Source organism: Topomyia yanbarensis, chromosome 2 (assembly GCF_030247195.1).
Source record: "Topomyia yanbarensis strain Yona2022 chromosome 2, ASM3024719v1, whole genome shotgun sequence".
In the NCBI taxonomy this organism is placed as follows: Eukaryota; Metazoa; Arthropoda; class Insecta; order Diptera; family Culicidae; genus Topomyia; species Topomyia yanbarensis.
The window spans coordinates 141,112,593-141,135,240 of record NC_080671.1 but is presented as its reverse complement, the minus strand read 5'-3'; the positions used below and the strand labels follow the sequence as shown (position 1 = coordinate 141,135,240).

General features: G+C 41.7%; 1 protein-coding gene across 6 annotated transcripts in view; it reads right to left on the bottom strand.

Moving 5' to 3' along the window:
• Positions 1 to 7: 7 nt before the first annotated feature.
• Positions 8 to 22,648, bottom strand: part of LOC131681571 (locomotion-related protein Hikaru genki-like) — an 81,570-nt gene continuing 58,929 nt past the window's right edge. For all 6 annotated transcript variants that reach the window (XM_058962412.1, XM_058962414.1, XM_058962413.1 and 3 more), the window contains 2 exons: positions 1,547 to 1,741; positions 8 to 1,180 (listed from right to left, as the gene is read on the bottom strand). In XM_058962412.1, coding sequence (XP_058818395.1) covers positions 966 to 1,180; positions 1,547 to 1,741 — 410 coding nt within the window. In that variant the 3' untranslated portion in view covers positions 8 to 965. The remainder of the gene's footprint in view (positions 1,181 to 1,546; positions 1,742 to 22,648) is intronic.

Here is a 22,648-nt window from a genome sequence, read left to right as displayed (position 1 = left end):
TAATAAGTTGGATTTGTTTTACATGCAATTTTATTCCATGTTGTCATAATTAGTTTTACATAATAACAATCTGATTATGTGGTCTTCTTTGAGTGATATATTTTTTGCTGGAATTTTAAACCAAAGCGCTCTTCCAAGATAAAGATTTAATCCGTATATGACTATATGGAAGGTTTGATTATTTCTTTTATTTGTGTATAAACCAGGTGGATATGGCAAATTCATAGATTTTGCAGTTGAGACTTTATGCGTTGTTCAACAGGTTGATAGTTTTTGGTTTTCAGTAGAATGCACTTAGAGAAACACATTAGCTATGTTTCAAGCACCTGGTTTAATTGATAGGGTAAATGTAAGGTAAATTGTAAAAGGGTATACCAGCGAGTAGTGATTTGATCTCCACAATTTAAGCGTATGACATAGATTTGATAGACAAAGTGTGTATGCTTTTTTTTCTCTCAAGATATGATTGTTTAACATTAGTGTTCATGTAGCTTTGATAGAATGGTATTAGATGGGAATAAATAAACATTTCTCCGTTTATATTTTCTTCGGTTGCATTTGCATAATATTTACAACAATAGTGTTTTCTTCAACGTTGGGTTTACCTTACATACTATATGTATATATAACAACTGCTATACGTCTACATATTTATGGAGAGTAAATTCGTCAAAGAAATTGCTTTGGGAGTGACCTTTAACTTTTGGTACGAGTGGTATCATGGCATCAACTAATTTTCAGTACCACGTGTCTTTTTGGATGGCTACAAATACTAACTTTGTCACCTGCTACAGGGTAAAACCGTTTCAAGTTGTACTTTCATATAAAACACTAAACCATTTTATTTGCTGTTGATGACATTGTTTTCTAGCTCTCACCTCAAACAAGAGTTTTGTCCTGTATAAACTTCACTGTTATCACAAAGTAGGCCCCTTTCGAGCGCGGACTGTTCCATTTCAGTATAGTTATATCTCCTCGTAGCTTCGACACTGTGGAACCGGTCCGGACCAGTCGCCCTCCGGGGTACAACGCGGACGCTCTGGCGGTCCACCGTTCGCTCCATGTTCGACGAAACCCGGGCGACATTGGACCGTCAGGTAGTCTCCCGGATCGTAGTGGAACTTAAGTGGAGCTATCAGCCCGTTCGGTGGATCGCCAGGATATGGACACTGGGCCTTACCTGGTGAAACAAAAAGTAGTAGTTATGGGTTCGGAGGTATCCCGGACAGTTACTGCAATCGTGAAACTAACTAGGTTCACACGCCGAGAGCCCGTGAAACTGTCGCGTGCCAGTCTCGAACCAATCGGGAATTTTGAATTGAAAATATACTGCTAGATTTTGCTTTTTGATGGCCGCGGGGAAGGTGTCGAGGAAGCAAGCGATTTGCTTTTATATAAGTGCGATTTCAACTAGAGATCTCTAACATAGGAACTATCTGGAGTTGTGAATTAGTTTCACACAGCCATTGATTGGCTATGTTTCGGTCACTCTACAACAAGAAAACGAAGACGACAGATATGATGCGACGAGAAAGGGTTTACTTACAAAACGGCGGTGGATGGGACCAGAAGCCGGTTTCAGTGCACACTATCGACGCTTCGCCTACGAGTAGATGGCCCTCGGTACAGCTGAACGTAACCAGCGCTCCAACGGCATAACGGCGCTGTCCAAACGTGTTTAATCCACTAGTACCATCTATGCGACCATTTATTGGTATCAGGGGCTGGGGACATTGAATTGCTAGATGAAAAAGATGACATTTTATTAACAGGTGTTGAACAATGTTTAGGGAAATTGGTGTCAAAAACACATTGAAGCTCCTTTATGTGGGTTTTTTGATGATTGATTTTGCCGATGTTTTTAAAATAAGATGTAATACACTTCTACAACAAACAACAAATTTTAACCAAATACAATTTCATTTACCAAATACAATTTCATTTGCCTTTATCAATAGAAAGATACTTACTATGAAAATCGTCTTACATCGAGGTATTACTTGGTGGGGGGTCTCGTTGTGCTGCAACTTTCTTCTGGTCTATCTCGGAATCTTACTTGGTCCATGAAATGACTCGTCCTTTGAGTTTTGATTTAACTCTAGACTCCTCTCTTGTTGCCATTTAGACGCTGATTCCATTAGCCATTTAGCTCCTGTTTCCGTGAGACATTCAGCTCTCAGCCTTATCACAGTCTACTCAGATAGTCCCCGTTGGTGAACTCGCCCTACTCCGACTGAGAGTTTACCGACAGAGGTATTTATCGCGACAATGATACCCGCTTCCTTGAGCCATTTAGCTCCCAGCCATTTAGCGAGATCTACACGGATATTATCCGGCTATGAGTTCTCTAGCAACGGAATTTCTCTCGGTAGCGATTTCTGTTTCGTCAGCCAAGTAGCTCCCATTTCCCACCCTACCCTACTGTGAATTCCTTGGCAGTAGATTTCTCCCGATACCGATGTTCGTTTTCGTGAGCCTATTACCTACTCGCTTCGTCCCGATCTATTCGATCTAGTCCCCGGCGGTGGACCTAGCCTATTTAGTGGGCCAGCCAGTAGGTGCTAAGCTCTGTCCAACGATTCCGGATGGAGCTTTGCTTCCAGTTCTCTGGTGCTTCAACGACCCACTACTAGCTATAATCGACGCGATCTACTAGCTTTAATACCCGGTGGTGGATCTAGCCTACTCACGAACAATCAGGTAGAGTTTTGAGGTCGGTCCGGCGATTCTGGTGAAGACTTACGTCTGGCTCAATTGCGCCCCGACGACCCAAACCCGGTGCTATGTCGCGTACTACTCAACTGGTCCCCGGCGGTGAACCTAGCCTACACCGCGGCCTGCCAACCGACGGCGCTAATTTGTTTATCCCTTTGCCACGTTCTCTGCAGCTCGGAGAATATACTTGGTGCCACTCTGTTGACAGCATCGCAGATATACTGCACAACTCTTCGACGATACCAGGCCTTTCGAGTTTCTTTGAATCTAGGGTATTCGAAGACCACGTGTTCCGGTGTCTATTGCACGTTCACGCACCCCGGGCAAAGAGGTGACGAAGCATGGCCAAACCAATGCAGGTACTCCCGAAGCATACGTACCCGTACAAAAACTGCGTCAAATGGAAGTTTACCTCGCCATGTTTCCTACGAACCCACACCGACTCATTTGGAATGACTTGGTGGGTCCACCTTCCTTTCTACGCGTTGTTCCACTCTTGCTACCACTCCATCAAGTCCACTCTGACCAGTCTCCAGACTTGCCATCAAGTCCACTCTGACTAGTCTCCTTGGATTCCGTGTATTACTCCGCTAGTAGCATTCCACGTCCTCAGCCAGAGTGATACAGATGGGAACCATCCCGACAATTACGCATTTCGTCTCTGGCGATATCGTTCTGAACGGGCTCACGACACAAACAACCATTAAACGACACGCGCTTGTCAACTTAGTCCGGTACCGCTTTGAGTTCAGTGCAGCAGCCAAGACCGGTGCGCCATACCTCAGTATTGAGGATGAGACACCCGCCAGGAGACGTCTCGTGCTGCATCTTGCTTCTCAGATGTTTGACATAATCCTTGCCAATCCGTTAGTTGCCCTCGCATCCTTCTCACATACATAATTGACATGGCTGTTGTCATTTAACCGATCGTCGACTATCATACCCAAATACCTCAGCGCAAACATCGATGGGATTGAGTGTCCGCCGACGCTGATTACGACATGCTAGATTTTTTTCAGTTGCTGACCAACACTACCTCTGTCTTGCGGTGACCCAGCTGCAATTTGACGTCAGCCATCCAGTTTTCCACGACGCCTATTGGCTCTACCGTCAACGTCTCCACTTCCTCGAGGGTCTAGCCGGTTTTCGTCAGGACATCGTCATCTGCAAAGCCAACGATCTCAAATTCTTTGGGCAGTTGCAGTGTTAACACTCTGTTGTACATTATATTCAAGAACGTTGGGCCAAATATGGAACCTAAAGGTATTCTCGTAGTGAGCTTAATTGACCTCTTTCCCATGTTCGTCTCGTAGACCAGTACTCGGTCCTGAAAGTAACTTCTCCGAATCTTGCACAGATAGTCCGGAACCCGCAATCTGTGCAACGCTACGTAGATCGCCCCCAACTGGCACTGTTGAACGCGTCCTTCACGTCTATCGTTACCATGGCGCAGAAGCGATTACCCCTTCTCTTTTGCTTCAACCCTTTGCTTTCAGCTCGCGATGACTGTTCGGATGGCGTTCACCGTCGAGATTCCTTTCCGGAATCCGAACTGCCGTTGCAATAGTCCGTTCTCACTTCCAGCGTAGTTCGTCAGCCTGTTGAGGATGACCCACTCCAGAAGTATACCAATTGTATCCAGCAGACATATAGTCCGATACGATGCTACGTTGGGGATACCACATGAACCGGGAGCTCACTTAGTTTTCAGCGTTTTGCCACTATAAGGAGCTTGTCGTTGGAGACTCGTTTGTCGCTAGCATTCCCACCGTCTACATCAATGTACGATGTGAGCTCCCACGCGGTTGAGTCGTGCTACGGCAAAAGACGATAACCTTCAGTTTGTCAGAGCATATTTCAGTTGGCGTCATTGGTCTCTTGATCTTGGCTATCACGACACGGTAAGCGTTGCCCCAAAGATTAGTGTCTACTTCTTTGCACAGCTCATTGTAGTACGTGGACTACTAATCACTATCTGCTCTCTGAACGTGTGTTCTAGCTTTCAGACAGGCAGCTCGGGGGATGTTGAGCCTTTTGTACCACCATTACGCCGGACACTGGAAATTCCTCGCCATTGTTAAGTAACACGCCCTCTCTAATGTTTCCGACAGCTCATCGGCATTCGAAATTGGAGCGAAGTTGTCAGCACGAAGTGCTTCTAAAAAAATCCTGGTCCTCCACTCCAGCTCGTCGGTCCAATGCAATTCGCCTGAATTCGCCTTTTAGTACTCTGGGCATAAGAAACTTCTCGCTATGTGGTCCTTCCGCCCTCTTTTGTGCAGATCAAGCACTTTGGTTGTTTTGTGCAGTCTCTAGCAATGTGTCCCCACATTTTCTGCATAGATCAGATCTATCCGGGCCTCTACAGTTGTTTGCCTGATGGCCGAAACGCAGGCACCTGAAACACCTCTTGATTTGCTCAATGGCTCGAGGGATTAATCGTAACGAGCACACCGACCATCCGATTTTGATCTTACCGGTCGACATAAGCTTGTTGTCTGCGGTTGGCGATAAGCGTATCACTGCTGTCTATGTGCCACTGTACACCAGGCTACATTACTCTATTAGCGCGCTCTTCAATTCGTCTTCTATTGTGATCTCGTCCAGATTCCTGCACTCAACCACTGCTTCCTAAAAGAAAGTTGCCACGTACTTGGATCTTTCTACAGCTCGAACAGCATGTCACATTTCTACGTGTGCCTGGTTTTTATTATGTTCACTACGCTTGGGATCCTCACTCATCCTTTTGAAGATCGCAACGTGCGTCACGCCGTCGTTTGCTTTGATAATTAGAGCATCTCCCCTATACCTCTCCTGATGCGGCCGAAGGTCTTCTTTCTTATTTTTCTTCTTTTCATCCTTTTGTTTCTGTGCATTGCTCGTCTCTTCTACGGTTCGCCATTCACTCTCAATTTGTCAGTTGTTTCACTGTCTTTCGCCAACCTCTTGGGCTTCTTTGGTTCCTCCTCCTCTTCTGGTGTTTCCCTTAATTTTTTCACATGACGGTAATACCGGTCACCCCTCGGCGTTTCATAGACTTCTGTTTTCGCTAACTCCGTGGTCTTCGGTGTGTTTTCGCCGTTTTCAGCTCTCTCTAGTAACGTCACCTGTTCGCATTCGGCTGTTACTACGGCGGATTTGATGCTAATCACTGGATCCCTAATCTGTTCGTGCACATTGCCCTTACTTTTCACGAATTCCAAAAGTTCTCCGATTTTTTGCCTCAGCTTCGTCACTTTAGGCAACCCTTGGATAATGCCTGGTTTTGGCGTGTCCACTTGAAACCGCTGATGTCCTTGACGTTGTATTGGTTTATCACAGCTCGTGCTCGGTATGGTAGCTGCTCTCGCTACTGCTGCTGTTGCGGTCGTACTTCATAGTGGAACCACTCCATACAAAAGCTGAACAAAACCTCAAAAGTGGTTTCCAGTGACTGAAAGCATGATATAAGGGTAATTTTGGTGCGCTGAACTTGATTTTGATTGAATTAGGAAGCTGATTTAAATGTTAGACAACCTGGGGTTGTTCTAAAAGTTTTTCTTAATTTCGAAATAGTAAATTTAATAATCTTTTCAACACAGATACTCTGTCTGTGAACCGAAATAATTTGATTACTTAAAGGATTCTTTTGTTACGATTAAATTAGGGTGGTTTTGATTTATTGAAATTTGCTGAATAGGAAATGATGTAGTTTTAAGTTGTTTGTAGATACTAAAAAAATTGAGTTTCATGGTAAAAAAGATGGGTGGGTAATGTCTGCGACATAACCGGAGAGATGTAGAATACATAAGGAACACGTTCTTCAAATATGTTGATACTCATTGGAATTTTCGGACAAAAGGTGATTTGGGCGAGGAATATTTCAAATTATTCTTTACAAAAATGATGGTGGTCCTGAAAAGGACCGGTTTTGTTGGCGTTGTTGGCCTTGGTGAGGGAGATGGCTAACGATGAAATTAATTGTTAGCATGAGGAAGTCGCGTAGTACTGGCCAATGGAAGAACAGATAATAATTGATTCCTGAAAATCAATTTTTCTTTATTCATGTAAATTATACATACTTACAAATCTAACAGAAGATTCCTGATCATATTTCTGAATCATTAGTGCGAACATTGTGTAATTTGGTTAAGTACAATGAAAGTTACAAACTTTCCAAACTCGACCTTCTGTTCATTCAGAAATATTGAAATGGGGTGTCGTGGTCACAATAAAAAAAGATGGGTAATGTCTGTCACATAACCGGAGCGTCGTGATTTCAATTCGAGACGTTAATTTAAATCTAATAATATTCAACAGAATCACGTTTGAATGGGAAATTTTCAAATAATTCTCTATGGTAATAATGGTGGTTCTGAAAAGAACCTTTGGTATCGGCGTTGGTGTTGATGGTGATGCGCTGGATCGTTGGATATTTTTGGCATGATAGTTACGTGCCTGGCGAACTGTTTTGTAGCCTCGAACAACACGACAAGACTGGCTTCTTCGGGTACCATTACGGCTGAACTTTATAAGCTTAGCTCGACTTTGAAATCCTGCACAATCTCACGAATCAGACACTGGTAGGGCCATTTTGTTTGCTACTAGCACGGAGCTGCACAAAAAATCATTTAATGCAGTTAGTTCACGGGGGCTGCCAAAAAGCTTGAATAGAAGCATGCGACTTCAACGTTTCTCTTAAACAATGCAACAACACATTCGTTTTGGTAATACTGATAATAACAGTAGAAAGGAATGGAAAAGCAGTGCACGAAACGAGCGAGAGGATAATTTAAATTTTTGTTCCGTGTGCAAGCTACTTCTTTCCACCCAACGTATTATGTTGCTTGTTGAAAATTTGCTACACACCTTAAAATAAAAGTTTCAGTTTAACTCTCACTAGAACACAATTGATTGGTCCTGAAAAGAACCGTTGCTTTTATTGTAATTTACGCCCACTCCCACAAACCGACCAAGTAGGCATCAGTGGCTTCATTACGGCTGAGTTTTGTAAGCGTAGCTCGACTTTGAAGTAATACACAACCTTACGAACCAGACGCTGGAATGTTAGCCAGCGGATTAGTTGCTCCGTTGCCCTTTAGTTGGGGCGAAATACTAGCATGGCGACAGTTCCTGATCGGTAGTTGGTTGCGATGGGCCACCAGTAGCTGGGGCACTTTTGCGGACCGTCATCATCGCCAACTGCTTTCCTCCATACGTCTCCCAACCTTTGAACGGAACGGATCGTTATATTTCACAGTGGTGTTCGGTGTGTAAATTCAGTGATTCAAGGTCATCCTTTGTTCGTTCGTTAGCTACCATTCTGCTGGTGCCGGCAGTAAATCCAGTACATTGTTTTCGCTGGTGCGGAACAATCGACGTTGTTTACAGATAAGTTTTGCTTTATTTTTTTTTCCTCGATTCCTTTCTTTCCTTTTCCCTACTTTTACTCTACCTTGTAATCAAATAATAAGACACATTCCCGTTTATATAACGCTCTGCCCTCGTGCTTAAATGGCCGAGGGCGAAATACCATCTGATGTAATCATGGAAGTCCCTGATCCCCCTAATACTCGCATTGCTCCCCGTATAAAGCAGTACCCAGAAGGTTCCTCTGGGCCATGGGTGGTATATTTTCGGACCGGAGAGAAACCGGTTAATATATTAAAACTTTCTCGAGATCTGACTGCTAATTACCCGGCCGTAACTCAGATAACACGTGTTCGGGCAAACAAGATACGTGTTCTAGTGAGTGATCTCGGCCAGGCAAACGCGATTGCTTGCTGTGAGCGCTTTACGCGGGAATTTAAAGCATACGTGCCTTGTGTGGCCTGTGAAATCGATGGGGTAGTGTCCGAACCGGGCCTGAAATGCGAAGAACTGTTGGAGCACGGGGTTGGCTGCTTTAAGGACCCCTCTCTTGAACAGATTAAGATCTTAGAATGCAAACAATTGTATACCGCAAACACCGAGGGAGGTAAGACTACCTACTCTCTATCAGGCTCGATTCGGGTGACATTCGCCGGGTCCTCTCTTCCCAACTACATCCTCCTTGACAAGGTTCGCCTACCAGTTCGCCTGTTCGTACCGCGGGTCATGAACTGCAGCAATTGCAAGAAGTTGGGCCACACAGCCACATATTGTGGAAATAAGAAACGATGCGGCAAATGCGAAGGAGAGCATGAGGATGACTCTTGCGACAAAGAAACTGAAAAGTGTATTTGCTGCGGGGGCCCTTCACATGCTCTTAAATCATGTCCTGCGTACAAGCAGCGCGGGGATAAAATTAAGCGCTCCCTTAAGGAACGCTCAAGGCGTTCTTATGCAGAAATGCTAAAGAATGCTTCGCCATCTGTCCTGTCCGAAAATCCCTATGCTGGTTTGGCTAACGTTGAGCAAGAATCTGACGACCCACGAGAGGGAACATCTTTGGTTAACCCAGGGGAATCCAGGAAGAGGAGAAATCCAGCCTCCCCTACATTGCCTCGTAAGGGTGCCAAGGTGTCGTCCACTCAGAGTGCGCCATCTACAACCAATAAATCCAACGGAAGTGATGCACAAAAGCCGAAGCAATTTGCTCCAGGACTTGGAAATATTAATTCTAACAAGGAGTACCCACCACTTCCAGGGACATCCAAAACCCCAAGTGTCCCCTTTTTTCAAACAGATACTCAGTCCAGTAGCGGACTAATGAAATTTTCTGACATAGTGGACTTAATTTTCACAGCTTTCAATGTTACTGATCCTCTTAAAAGCCTTCTGATACGTTTTCTCCCTATAGTGCAAACATTTTTGAAGCAGTTGACTACTAAATGGCCCCTCCTTGCAGCGATCGTATCCTTCGATGGCTAAGTCATCGAACGAGGTCACCGATTCGATCACTGTTCTACAGTGGAACAGCAGAAGTATCCTCCCGAAAATCGATTCCTTTAAATTTTTACTAAATAGTTTAAAATGTGATGCTTTCGCATTATGTGAAACTTGGTTAACTTCCGATATAAATCTCAACTTCCACGACTTTAATATAATTCGGCTGGATCGAGAAAACCCCTATGGAGGAGTACTTTTGGGGATCAAAAAGTGCTATTCTTTCAACCGAATTAACCTCCCTTCGACACCAGGCATTGAAATTGTCGCTTGTCAAGTTCTAATCAAAGGTAAAGACCTTTGCGTTGCTTCCATCTACATTCCTCCTAGAGCCTCGGTAGGGCACCGAACGCTTTGTAATATCACGGAATCCTTACCGGCACCGCGGCTAGTTCTGGGAGACTTTAACTCGCACGGTACGGTATGGGGCTGTCTTCATGATGATAATAGATCAACATTAATCCAAGATCTTTGCGATAATTTCAACATGACCATCTTAAACACGGGAGAAATGACGCGGATCCCTACACCACCAGCACGCGCAAGCGCGTTGGATTTGTCGCTTTGCTCGACATCGCTACAGTTAGATTGCATGTGGAAGGTGATCCCTGATCCCCACGGTAGCGATCATTTGCCTATCGTGATTTCAATTGCTAACGGTTCAAGACCATCGGAAACAATCAATGTCTCGTATGACCTCACACGGAACATTGATTGGAAGAGTTACGCGACCGCGATATCCGTTAAAATCGAATCCACTCAAGAACTTCCTCCGGAGGAAGAGTACAGGTTTTTGGCTGGCTTGATTCTCGACAGTGCGAATCAAGCTCAGACTAAACCAGTACCCAGCGCGAATACCCATGGACGGTCTCCCACCCTGTGGTGGGATAAAGAGTGCTCAGAGCTGTACGCGGAAAAGTCCACTGCATATAAGGCCTTCCGGGAAGACGGGTTACCCGCTAGCTATCAACAGTACGCGTCGTTAGAAAGGCGAATGAAGAGTCTAATGAAAGCCAAAAAACGCAGTTATTGGCGCCGGTTCGTCGACGGGTTAACGAGAGAAACAGCGATGAGCACTCTTTGGGGTACGGCTCGACGTATGCGTAACCGTAATAGTACCAACGAGAACGTAGAATATTCAAACCGTTGGATATTCGCTTTCGCCAAGAAGATCTGTCCGGACTCTGTCCCGGTACAGAAAACGTGCCGCGCCGCGTCTCCTCACGATACCGCGAACGAAACATCGTTTTCGATGGTGGAGTTCTCACTTGCTCTCTTATCGTGCAACAATAACGCCCCAGGGTTAGACAGAATTAAATTCAACTTGCTGAAGAATCTGCCTGACACTGCAAAAAGGCGCTTGTTGAATTTATTTAACAAGTTTCTTGAGGGTAACATTGTCCCTTATGAATGGAGGCAAGTGAAGGTCATCGCCATCCAAAAACCAGGAAAACCAGCCTCCGACCACAACTCGTATCGGCCGATTGCAATGCTGTCCTGTATTCGGAAGTTATTCGAGAAAATGATCTTGTTTCGCCTCGACAATTGGGTTGAAGCAAATGGCTTACTGTCAGATACACAATTTGGCTTCCGCAAAGGCAAAGGGACGAACGATTGCCTTGCGTTGCTTTCTACAGAAATCCAAATGGCCTATGCTAACAAAGAGCAGATGGCATCAGTCTTCTTGGATATTAAGGGGGCTTTTGACTCAGTTTCTATCAACATTCTGTCAGAGAAGCTGCACCAGCATGGTCTTTCGCCAATTTTAAATAACTTTTTGCTAAACCTGTTGTCTGAAAAGCACATGCACTTTTCGCATGGCGATTTAACAACATCGCGATTTAGCTACATGGGTCTTCCCCAGGGCTCATGTCTAAGTCCCCTGCTCTACAATTTTTACGTGAATGACATTGACGATTGTCTTGCCAATTCATGCACGCTAAGGCAACTTGCAGACGACGGCGTGGTCTCTGTTACAGGGCCCAAAGCTGCCGACTTGCAAGGACCATTACAAAATACCTTGGACAATTTGTCTGCTTGGGCTCTTCAGCTGGGTATTGAGTTCTCCACGGAGAAAACTGAGTTGGTTGTTTTTTCTAGAAAGCGTGAGCCGGCGCAACTCCAGCTTCTATTAATGGGTGCAACGATCAACCAGGTTTTCACATTTAAATATCTCGGGGTCTGGTTCGACTCTAAAGGTACCTGGGGATGTCACATTAGGTATCTGAAACAGAAATGCCAACAAAGGATCAATTTTCTCCGAACAATAACTGGAACATGGTGGGGTGCTCACCCAGGAGACCTGATCAGGTTATACCAAACAACGATATTGTCGGTGATGGAGTACGGGTGTTTCTGTTTCCGCTCCGCTGCGAACATACACTTCATCAAACTGGAGAGAATCCAGTATCGTTGCTTGCGCATTGCCTTGGGTTGCATGCACTCGACCCATACGATGAGTCTCGAAGTGCTGGCGGGCGTTCTTCCGCTAAAAAATCGATTTTGGGAACTCTCATATCGATTGCTCATCCGATGCGACATTCTGAACCCGTTGGTAATTCAAAACTTCGAGAGGCTCGTCGAGCTTAATTCTCAAACCCGTTTTATGTCCTTGTACTTCGACTACATGACACAGAGCATCAATCCTTCTTCGTACAATCCCAACCGTGTCCGTTTCCTAGATACTTCTGATTCTACTGTATTCTTCGACACATCCATGAAGGAAGAGATTCGTGGAATCCCGGACCATATACGCCCGCAGGTGATCCCCAATATATTTTATAATAAATTCCGAGAAGTCGACTGCGACAAAATGTTTTACACTGACGGATCAAATCTCGATGGGTCCACTGGCTTCGGTATCTTCAACAATACTATCACCGCTTCATTCAAGCTCAATGATCCCGCTTCAGTTTACGTCGCAGAGTTAGCTGCAATTCAGTACACCCTTGGGATCATCGACACTCTGCCCACAGATCACTACTTTATCGTTTCGGACAGCCTCAGCTCTATCGAGGCTCTTCGTGCGGTGAAGCCAAAAAAGCAACTCCCGTATTTTCTGGGGATGATACAGGAGTCCTTGTGTACGTTATCTGAAAAATCTTATCAGATTACCTTTGTTTGGGTTCCCTCTCATTGTTCTATCCCGGGCAATGAAAAGGCCGACTCATTAGCAAAGGCGGGCGCATTAAATGGTGACATATACGAAAGACCAATCTGCTTCAACGAATTTTTTAGTATTTGTCGTCAGAGGACGCTCAACAGTTGGCAAACCTCGTGGAGCAACGGGGAACTTGGACGATGGCTACATTCGATTATCCCAAAGGTATCAACGAAGCCTTGGTTCGGGGGGATGGATGTGGGTCGGGATTTTATTCGCGTAATGTCCCGACTTATGTCCAATCACTACACCATGGATGCGCATTTGCGGCGTATTGGGCTTGCGGAGAGTAGTCTGTGCGCTTGTGACGAGGGCTATCACGACATCGAACACGTTGTCTGGGTATGCGCCGGGTATTGTGACGCCAGGTCTCAGTTAAAGGAATCCCTTCGGGCCCGAGGTAGACCACCCAATGTCCCAGTCCGAGATATGCTGGCAACTCGTGATTTCCCCTATATGTCCCTTATTTATACCTTCATAAAAACGATAAATATCCCAATTTAGCCCCTCTCTTTTATTTCTCGTTTTTAGAGTTTCCTCCTGCCTTGTGGAACCGATCAGCTCCAGAGTGCCACTATGTAACCGCCGTCGCCCTTACCACTACTCCTGCATAGAAGGAAACTGAAGCGAGAGCGACTCGAGTTCCGATGAGTTTTGAAGGATTCCCCGCGTGTCCGAAGAATACCATCCGCCAATCCGGTACTCGACGACTTACTAGACTGAGGCGCAAATTTGTTTCGCTGATCCCCCTTCCCCCCCCCCCCGTTCGAGCGAAAGTTGCAAGTTTTGCTCTTCTTTCCCTGTCTCTCCCCTGTCCTTGATACAACTGCTGCTACACTGATGCGGAAATAAGCCACCCTCTGAATATCTTGACCAAGCATAAGTTTTAGTTAAAAAATTCAAATTAGTATTCTGTATTCCTAGTTTTAAGATAGCTATAATTTTTACTCTTTATTGAAACTCTTGTCCTCCATCTTGTAAATAGAATTGAATCCCTAGTTTTAAGATTTCTGTGAAGTTTCTCATAAATATTTGTTCCCCCTTTTGTGTACTAAACTATATTGTTAGTTTTAAGATAACCGTAAAATATTTCGTAAAATACTATTACTCCCCCTCTTGTATATCAAAGTGAATCCCTTGTTTTAAATTTTTTCATAAAAAAATCTTTTGGCCCTCTCTTGTATATTGAATCTTATTTCTAGTCTTAAGATAGCTGTAAATTTTTTTTTTCCTTTGTAAAAAAAATATTTCAACATTGTAACCTCCTAGTTTTAAGATATCCAAAATGTAAAAACATAAGTATTTGGCACCGCCAAGCTAACGCATTTGTGCCTATCAAATAAACGAAATGAACAAAAAAAAAAAAAAACTGCTTTCCTCCGGTGGACTGGCTGCTTGCTAGTGCTTGAACGAATACGAATGATGAGAAAAACCGACCGACCAATATTCATATATGAAAACACAAGAAAGCACTACTATCGCTCTCCCGCTCGTTTTCGTGCCATTCCTGTGCCTTTCCTTTCCGTTCGGCTACCAATACTAGCATAACCAAAACGAATATTCTGTCTTTCCATCGCCTTCAATCTAGTGGCCAGTGCTAGCAAACTTGCATGTTCAGTTTTTCAATAACAACATTCCAACAATATTTTCAAAGAATGTTGCAGATTTGAAAAGAAGGAAGGAAAAGATTTTCACAAATTTAAATTCTTTTGTTTTATTTGTTAGCGCTGATAAAGGCTATTTAGTTTGCTACTAGCAAGGAGCTGCACAAACAAATCGATTTATGCAGTTAATCAACGGAGGCTGCCAAAAAGTTCGAATAAAAGCATGCGACTAGTGTACTTTGCATGTTCTATATTTTATCAATACTAGAGAGCAAGGTTGCTGTTACTCGCATCGTTGGACTCAAAAACATTCACCACCTTCGAATAATATGAGAACGAAGGGAGCAAAACATGCACTGCGAATGAAGCAACCGCTATGCTTAATACGAGCGGCTGTGAGCGACCTGTGTACGATGAGCGTTCTTGCTGTTCTTGCCGTCTTCCATTCGTTCCTATTCCACTCTCTTGTATTTTTACGAACTGGTGGAATCATAGACGAGTGCACCTGCCAATGACGACTCAAGACGAGTTATTGTAAGACTCGCCGCGAGTGAAACAAGATGCAAGCATGAATGCGAATGTACGCGGAAGTTTGAAGTGAAAAATAAGCGATGCAGTGGAAGAAGTGAACGATTCCGCTGGAGGCAAAAAATATAGATGTCTCGCGGATATCGATGCTGAAAGGAAATGTGTATACGAACAAAAAAAATTCAATCCGGGCAATTTTAAGCGTCACTTTATATCCTGTCACGCGGAAGTGGCGCATCGGTTAAATTTAGTGAGTGAAGGTAGTGATCAGCCGCAAAATACCAAAAAGCGACCAAAGTCGGCATCTAAGGTGCAGGTGGAAACCACCAGAAGTAATGTGCTTTTAGGAACATTGCAATGATAACAGAGAACAACCTCTCGATTCGATTCCCGGAATGGGAAGGTGTTCAGTTGCTATTGGGTCCTTTGTGGAATGCATGCGATTTAAAAATTTCAAGGAACACACTTCCTACCCTCATTCACCGTGCTGCTGACATTATGCGGCAAACAATGGCCGGTAAGTTTTCCCAAAAGCCAATTTGCCTTAAAGTAGATTCAGCAACCCGGCATTCGAAGTCGATTTTTGGCATAAACTTGACTTTTACGGATGACGACGGCATTGTACATATAATGCATTTAGGTAAGTCAAATTTATCATATTATGTAATTAAATAAATGGAATAATAACACCAACGGACCAACCACCAGCTTTTTGTGTATCTATATTTTGAAAATAGTATATTTGTTGAACTTTTTGTGCAGGTTTTTTTTTAAGAAAAACGGAAATACGAAGCGAAAGTTCTCAATTCACATCATCATCAACTTTCGTTTCGTCTTTCCGTTTGTATAAGAAAATAACAGGTAAAGTTTAATAACCCATTAACGTTTGATGGTTAATAGGGTGAAGTTTTTCCGCAAAATATAATGCTTTTTCATCTCCTAAAAAGTTTGCAATACTGAAAGAAACACCTTGCATATTGTGATATCTAACTCCAGAACATTGTTCAATGGCTCAATTATCACTGGTGACGCAAATCACTTCCGTGTAAAGGCCCGAACATAATCAATGCGGTGCGGCACGACACGGCGTGGCAATTTTTTTAAACCATTTCGATTGGATGCGTGTACCCACAATGACTCGTTGCGGCGGCTGCAAGGTTTAAAATTTCTCAACAAGAATGCGGCAAGCGCGTTCGGTAGACGTGCGTGGCTAGGATTTATTTATCGAATAACTGGGAATTCAAAAGGAAGGCACATTATTTTCAGAGATTATTCTGTTGCAATTACTGTAGGCTACTATTTGTGGTAAAATATTTTTTGAAAGTCATTGGAAATGCTTAAAAATAGAAATATGAAGCAATTCAGAAATTTCACTTATTTTGAATTCAATGCGATGACATACATATTTTTGTACTTCGACCCATTGCAATTTATGTAGGCTACAATTATTAAGGGAAACTCTTTTGAAATTTATTGTATCTCTTCCAACAAATGATAGGAATCGTAGAATTTCAGAAATTTATTTTGTTCAGCTAATAACTTTAAATTCAAAGTAATAACATATACATTTTTGTGCAACAGTCCTTTTTTAAATGATGTAGGCTTCAGTTTACGAATATGCTTAAAATTCATTGGAAATACACACACCAAAATCTCATAGAAATATCAAAATAAAACATTGAAAAAACATGTATGATAGATGTTACTATTTTAAGGGTTAAATGTAATATAATGCACCATATAAATTTTGTAGAACAAATATTCTGTTTAGACAGAAAATGGTCTATCATAACAATGTTCCATGGTAACTTTAATGAAATTTTTTATTGGTGTTTACTATATAACATGCCCGTTTTTGAACGCACATAGTTTTTCTTACTATAATCAGTAATTATTGAAAATCTTGATTTACGATGCATGGTATTATTCCATGTTTGAAAACACGGCGGACGTTGAGATCCATTTGGTGTCATACAATTTTTATATTCATTTTTATCGATTGTAGTTTTTTATAATAGTGGCCCTTTGTGATTTCATTAATGTAAACGTTATTTTCTATACATTTATGTTTATTTCATTTATGTTTATTTATTATGAATCGTCCATAAGAACCTCACATACCAATAGAAATGCTTGAAATGTCAAATACCACAAAACTTGCAGGTTTAGGTGACGAAAGTAAATAAATTCTAAAGAATTTGTAAGCCTGATTCCGAAATATTTATTTTTAGATGGATTTTCATTTCGCATTTTGTTAAAATCTGCTTGTCCTCAAATTCATCATCTACCATTTTGGCACAAAAAAGAACCTTTTCTAAAATGTCTAAAATTTGAAGTTAATAACTACCATAGTTGATTAGTTGAAAATTGTGGAAATTATAATTTCAATCTTACGTTAGTTATAGTAAAAAAATATTATTGTGATAATAAGTAGTAAAATTGAAAAGGATGAAAGGATCATTTTAACTACAAGTTTTTCTTTACTTGAACACTGAATATGGTTAATGTATTCATACAGACAATCGTAATATTTTTAACTGTCGTCTGGGTTTGTTGGAAATATTTTTTCCTACCAATACTATTTGAGCAAACAATAGTTTTAAGAGCAGTCCTGTTTAGAGATTTACTGGAACAATATTTTCAGTGTGATAAATCTCATTTATTCTGCAATTCTACAATATAACTTCCAATGATTTTTTAACGAAAAAAAATCAGAAACTTTTACCTGCATCCATTGTCATCGTTTAATGTATAAAAATGTGTATGCCATCCTTTTAAATTCAAAGTTATTGACTGAATAAATGAATTTGCCGAATTTCTCTTCGTATTTTGTATAGTACTTTAAACGAATTTCACAAGACTTTCATTTATAAACTGTAGTCTATATTCCCGAAATGAATGCACCCTTTTGGTGTAAAATTTCGTTAATAAAAACAAAAAAACATGTAGTCTATATTATTTGCAATCTATTGATGTATAATAATGTATAAACCATCACTGTAGCTTCAAAGTTTTTGATTGAGCAATTGCTAAATATCTTCTTGCCGCATTCACTGCGGCAGCGATTTTAGTCCTTGCTGCATTTGCCGCAACGCAGCCTATTGTGTTTACGCCTTAAGACTTTAATCAATATTAAAATCATGTTTCAATTTAATTTAATTCAGCCGCTCACGAAATGCCTGAACGACAGACGCGAGAGAATCTACAACGAGTAATTATGGATGAGATCAAAGTTTTGGAGATTGAATATTCGCAAATTGTGGCTATCACCATCGACAATGGTCAAAATAAATTGGCCGCAGTTCGATACATGAAACGACTGTTGGGCGATACCCTAGAGGTCTCCCTCGGTAGCATTCTTCGCAAAGAATATTCACTTGTTGCGAACTCTTGTGATTCGGAGAATATCGAAACACCGGAACTGACTGAAACCTTTGTTAGAGATGAGGAAGACATTTTAGAATGCGAATTACAGATAGTACCTGAAAATGACGACTTCGTTGAAGATTTATCTCGAACCGAATACGATGATGAACTGTTTGAAGAGGGCGAAGATGATAAGATGATTAACATCGACAACCTGGAAAGTGTAAGATGTGGAGCTGTATGGGACGTCTTGCGAGAGTACAAAACTCGCCTCTCGAACATCAACAAAAAATGCCTCAGAATGCACAAGAAAGCCAATCGCCAAATGTTCATGTTCCATAAAACTGCTCTACCACCAGTACATATTACTGCGATACCTCAAGGAACTAGAAAGCACACCATTTTTGGCGCTTCTTCAAACCAATGATCCGGATATTGGTAGGAATTTGCATTTTTTGTATAACTAATATATAAATAATTCTTCAGATTTCTCTCGGAAATGGTCATTCATAAATAAGTTTTGTGATGCCTTTGAGCCGTTGTTCTACCTCACATTGAGATCGCAGAAAGATCATGTACCAGTATCGCAATTCTACGCAGATTGGCTACTGTGCCAAGCACAGTTGAACGCAGTCAATCGATCGCAAAACAATGTCTTAGCCAGAAAATTGCTCGCCTTTTAAAGCATGTTTATACATTGACCCTAGATTTAATTTCCTTGGGTCGAATCGTCTCAGTGCCGATGAAAAAATCGAAATACAGGTTGGTTGTAACGAATGCTGCGCATATTTGGAGATATTTTAAAATTGGATTTTTTTGATTTCAGAAATACCTCATGTCGTTCAATATTCGACTGAACGACCTTGCAGGCCTAAATGAAGAAAAATGCAGTGACCGGAATGATGAAAAGACTTCTGATGACTTCGTTGAGGAGTATCTCACGAACTTATTTCAGCAAGAAACTGTTACTCTGAGTCCATCAACCAACAGTTCAGATTCCTTCACAACGGAGATAATCAAATTGGAAACTCGCCCGAAGGCTCCCATCACTGCATTTTCAGCAAAAGAAGTCACTAATGCCCTTGCACTGTCATCAACTAGTACACATTCCCCAACATCTGATTACTTCGATATATTCAAATATTGGAAACAGCGAAAAGTTTCCAATTCTCGCTTGTACCGCATTGCCATGGCACTGTTTTCGATTCCCTCTACACAAGTGACCATAGAGAGATTATTTAGTCAGTTGAAACTCCTAATTACAGATTCAAGAACGCGGCTTGGGGACAAAATGATAAAAGATATCATGCTCTTCAAAATGAATAGTTTTGTGGCCCGAAGTCATCATGGTGCTCGAAGCAGAGTTAGAAAAATGACACACTGTACAGCTAGAAATTAGTCGATCTTTGTTAGATTGATGACAGAACTTGTTTAATCTACATCTTTTGTTTACTAATAAATGAATTATGGAAAATGGCACAGTAGTTTATTGTTCTGATATCCAGTGTAGGTCGGTCGTTTTTTTCTCCTCTAAGATTCAAAACAATTCGTTTATTAAATTTTTCATTGAATGAATAATTCAATCGCCATCTAATTTGGAAACATCTTCAAACCCAACTCTGCACAGTAGGGCTGGCCGTTTTAATATTTGCTACATATGAAAATATGCTTCTAATATTAATATTGACAAAAATAACACTACAGAATAAGTTCAGTGTTTTTCAGGATGGTTTTCAATACTGGCTGTGTACGGGTTGGAACAAAACAGAACAGAACAGATGTCCAGTGTCATACACATTCAACATTAACCTTCAAGGGATAATTTACTGATAAGGTTGGGGGTTTTTGTATGGTTCGATAATGTCTTTGGCCACGAAGCTGTATTATAATTTTGTGGCGATATAGAGAGTTATTTTAGATAATGTTTATATAATAATTCGTTACTTGAATATATTCGCAAAATTTCGCCACAAAATTTCAAAAATGAGCAAGCGATAGTGAATATCTCGCGTGCGGTCCAAATACGTGGTATACATCATAAATCAAAATCATTTGGGCCAACTGTTTTGAAACTTCGCAGAGATTTCACATCGTTCCCCAGGTAACTACTAGGGCATTAATTTTCAATTATTATATTATTTTTACATGAATAACAAATTGAGTGTTCTTTAAAACTCTAAAGTGACTCAGGTAGATTACTGGAGAAATACATGAAAAAGCATTGCGCAAAATTTCCAAACGGTTGGTCTAGTAGATTAAAAGTCATGATGTACAGCGCAAACTCTTTTTGTGGCGCCTCCATAAAGGAAATGTCACTTGCTAAATTTACAATATTTTACAATAAAAATCTTACAAAATGTCGATCAAATGTAGCAAAATCGTATAGAAAACTATCGAATATACTAACACTTTCTGTATCCCTAGAGAGAATTCCTAAAAACATACCGTTTTTCATCGAATCCTAACGCTCATTCGAGTAACCTTAGATTCCTCCTGATTATGGTTAACTTTCATTTCCCTTATCACAAATCTTCAATGCCCTCAATTGTGGCTCATTTTTAGCCGTTCCTAGATGTTTTTATAAGATTTTACAATCATAGATATTCATTGCGGCACGTTTAATTCATGATTACAGAGGGGGATGATATAAATAAAAAAGCATGTGCACAGCACAGCGAAACGAACTGGTAAGTAGCCTGCTCTAGCTGTTAGCTTTATGCATCAATATACAATTCAAAATTTATGCGAAGAACTCAAATGATTATTAGTGTAATTTATAATCCTTGCCTCGGCCATAAAGATGATGGACGCAGCTCTCATAAAAAAGTGCACAGGTTATACCTAACTTCATAATTTTCTTGACAGCTAATAATTTTAATAGGCTGGAAATCTATGCACGAGACTCCCCCGGTGCACATGAATTGTAAGTTCAATATTCTGGTTGCAGTTGAAACTGGAAAATCCAATCAGCGACAATCTATTTTCTCTGGTTCTAAACAATGGAATCACGTCGGAAGTAGTGCGCTGTATTCGTACAATGATGCGCTATGCAGCGCACTGCTTCCGACATCATGGATTAGCACTAAACAAGCGAAAAAAACGACTGTCGTTGGTTGGATTTTCCAGGTTTCAACAGTAACGATAATAGTCAGAAACAGAAAATCCATTTCTCGAAGCTAGCTGCATCAGCTCACCGAAGAAAACATCGTCTCGAGCGTTCACCGCGAGTGGATGGTTTGGGTTAAGCTGAGCATATGGCGCAAGCGAATAACTTTCTTGCCGAGTGAACCGAACCAAATTCGTGGCCCGACGCTAAAAGAGAACGAGTGACGTGTGTTCGGTTAGGCAAGGTGCATAACTCACCGAATGGCGAGAGAAAGTGTGGAAGAAGCATAAACACGAAAAGCAACAATTCTCTCGTATTCACTTCCCTTCGAGAACGAACGGAAAGCAGTTTCGCATAGCACAAGCACGTCTTTGATGAAATGTATATAATCTGAGGGATGTCTCATTGTGAGAATCAGCAACCTTGCTAGAGAGGATCAATAAAATAATTCAAATTGTTATAGCGACATGGAATTGTGGCAACACTGGCCATGAGATGGTGGGGGAACACGCACATTCGTTTTAGTTATGATGGTAGTAGCAGCAGAAAGGAATGGAAAAGCAGTGCACGAAAACGAGCGAGAGAAGATAATTTAAATTCTCTTTCTTTCTTTCCACACATCGTATTTCTTATATTGCTTTCTGAAAATTATTTGTTATACACCATAAAATGTAAATTTCAGTTTAACTCTTATTAGAACACAATTAATTGGTCCTGTAAAGAACCGTTTATTGTTTTATTGCGAGAGCATAATTCAGACGCACTCCCCGCGGACACGGTGAGCTAGAAAGCACTATTTTGCATTCTCGAACAAACCGACCAAGTAGGCATCGTTGGCTTCTCGGGCCATCATTACGACTGAGCTTTGTAAGCGTAGCTCGACTTTGCAGTCCTGCACAATCTCACGACCCAGACGCTGGAACGATAGCCTACTCTGTTGCCCTTTAGTTGGGGCGAAATTCTTGCAGGGCGACAGTTCCGATGAGTCACCAGTAGCTGGGGCACTTTTTCCGTCCGTCGCTATTGCCAACTGCTTTCCTTCGGTGGACTGGCTGCTTGCTAGTGCTTGAACGAATACGAATGATGAGAAAAACCGAACGACCAATATTCATATACGAGAAAGCACTACTATCGCTCTCTCGCTCGTTTTCGTGCCATTCCTGCGCCTTTCCTTTCCGTTCGGCTACCAATACTAGCATAACCAAAACGAATATTCTGTCTTTCCATCGCCTTCAATCTAGTGGCCAATGCTAGCAAACTTGCATGTTCAGTTTTTCAATAACAACATTCAAACAATATTTTCAAAGAATGTTGCAGATTTGA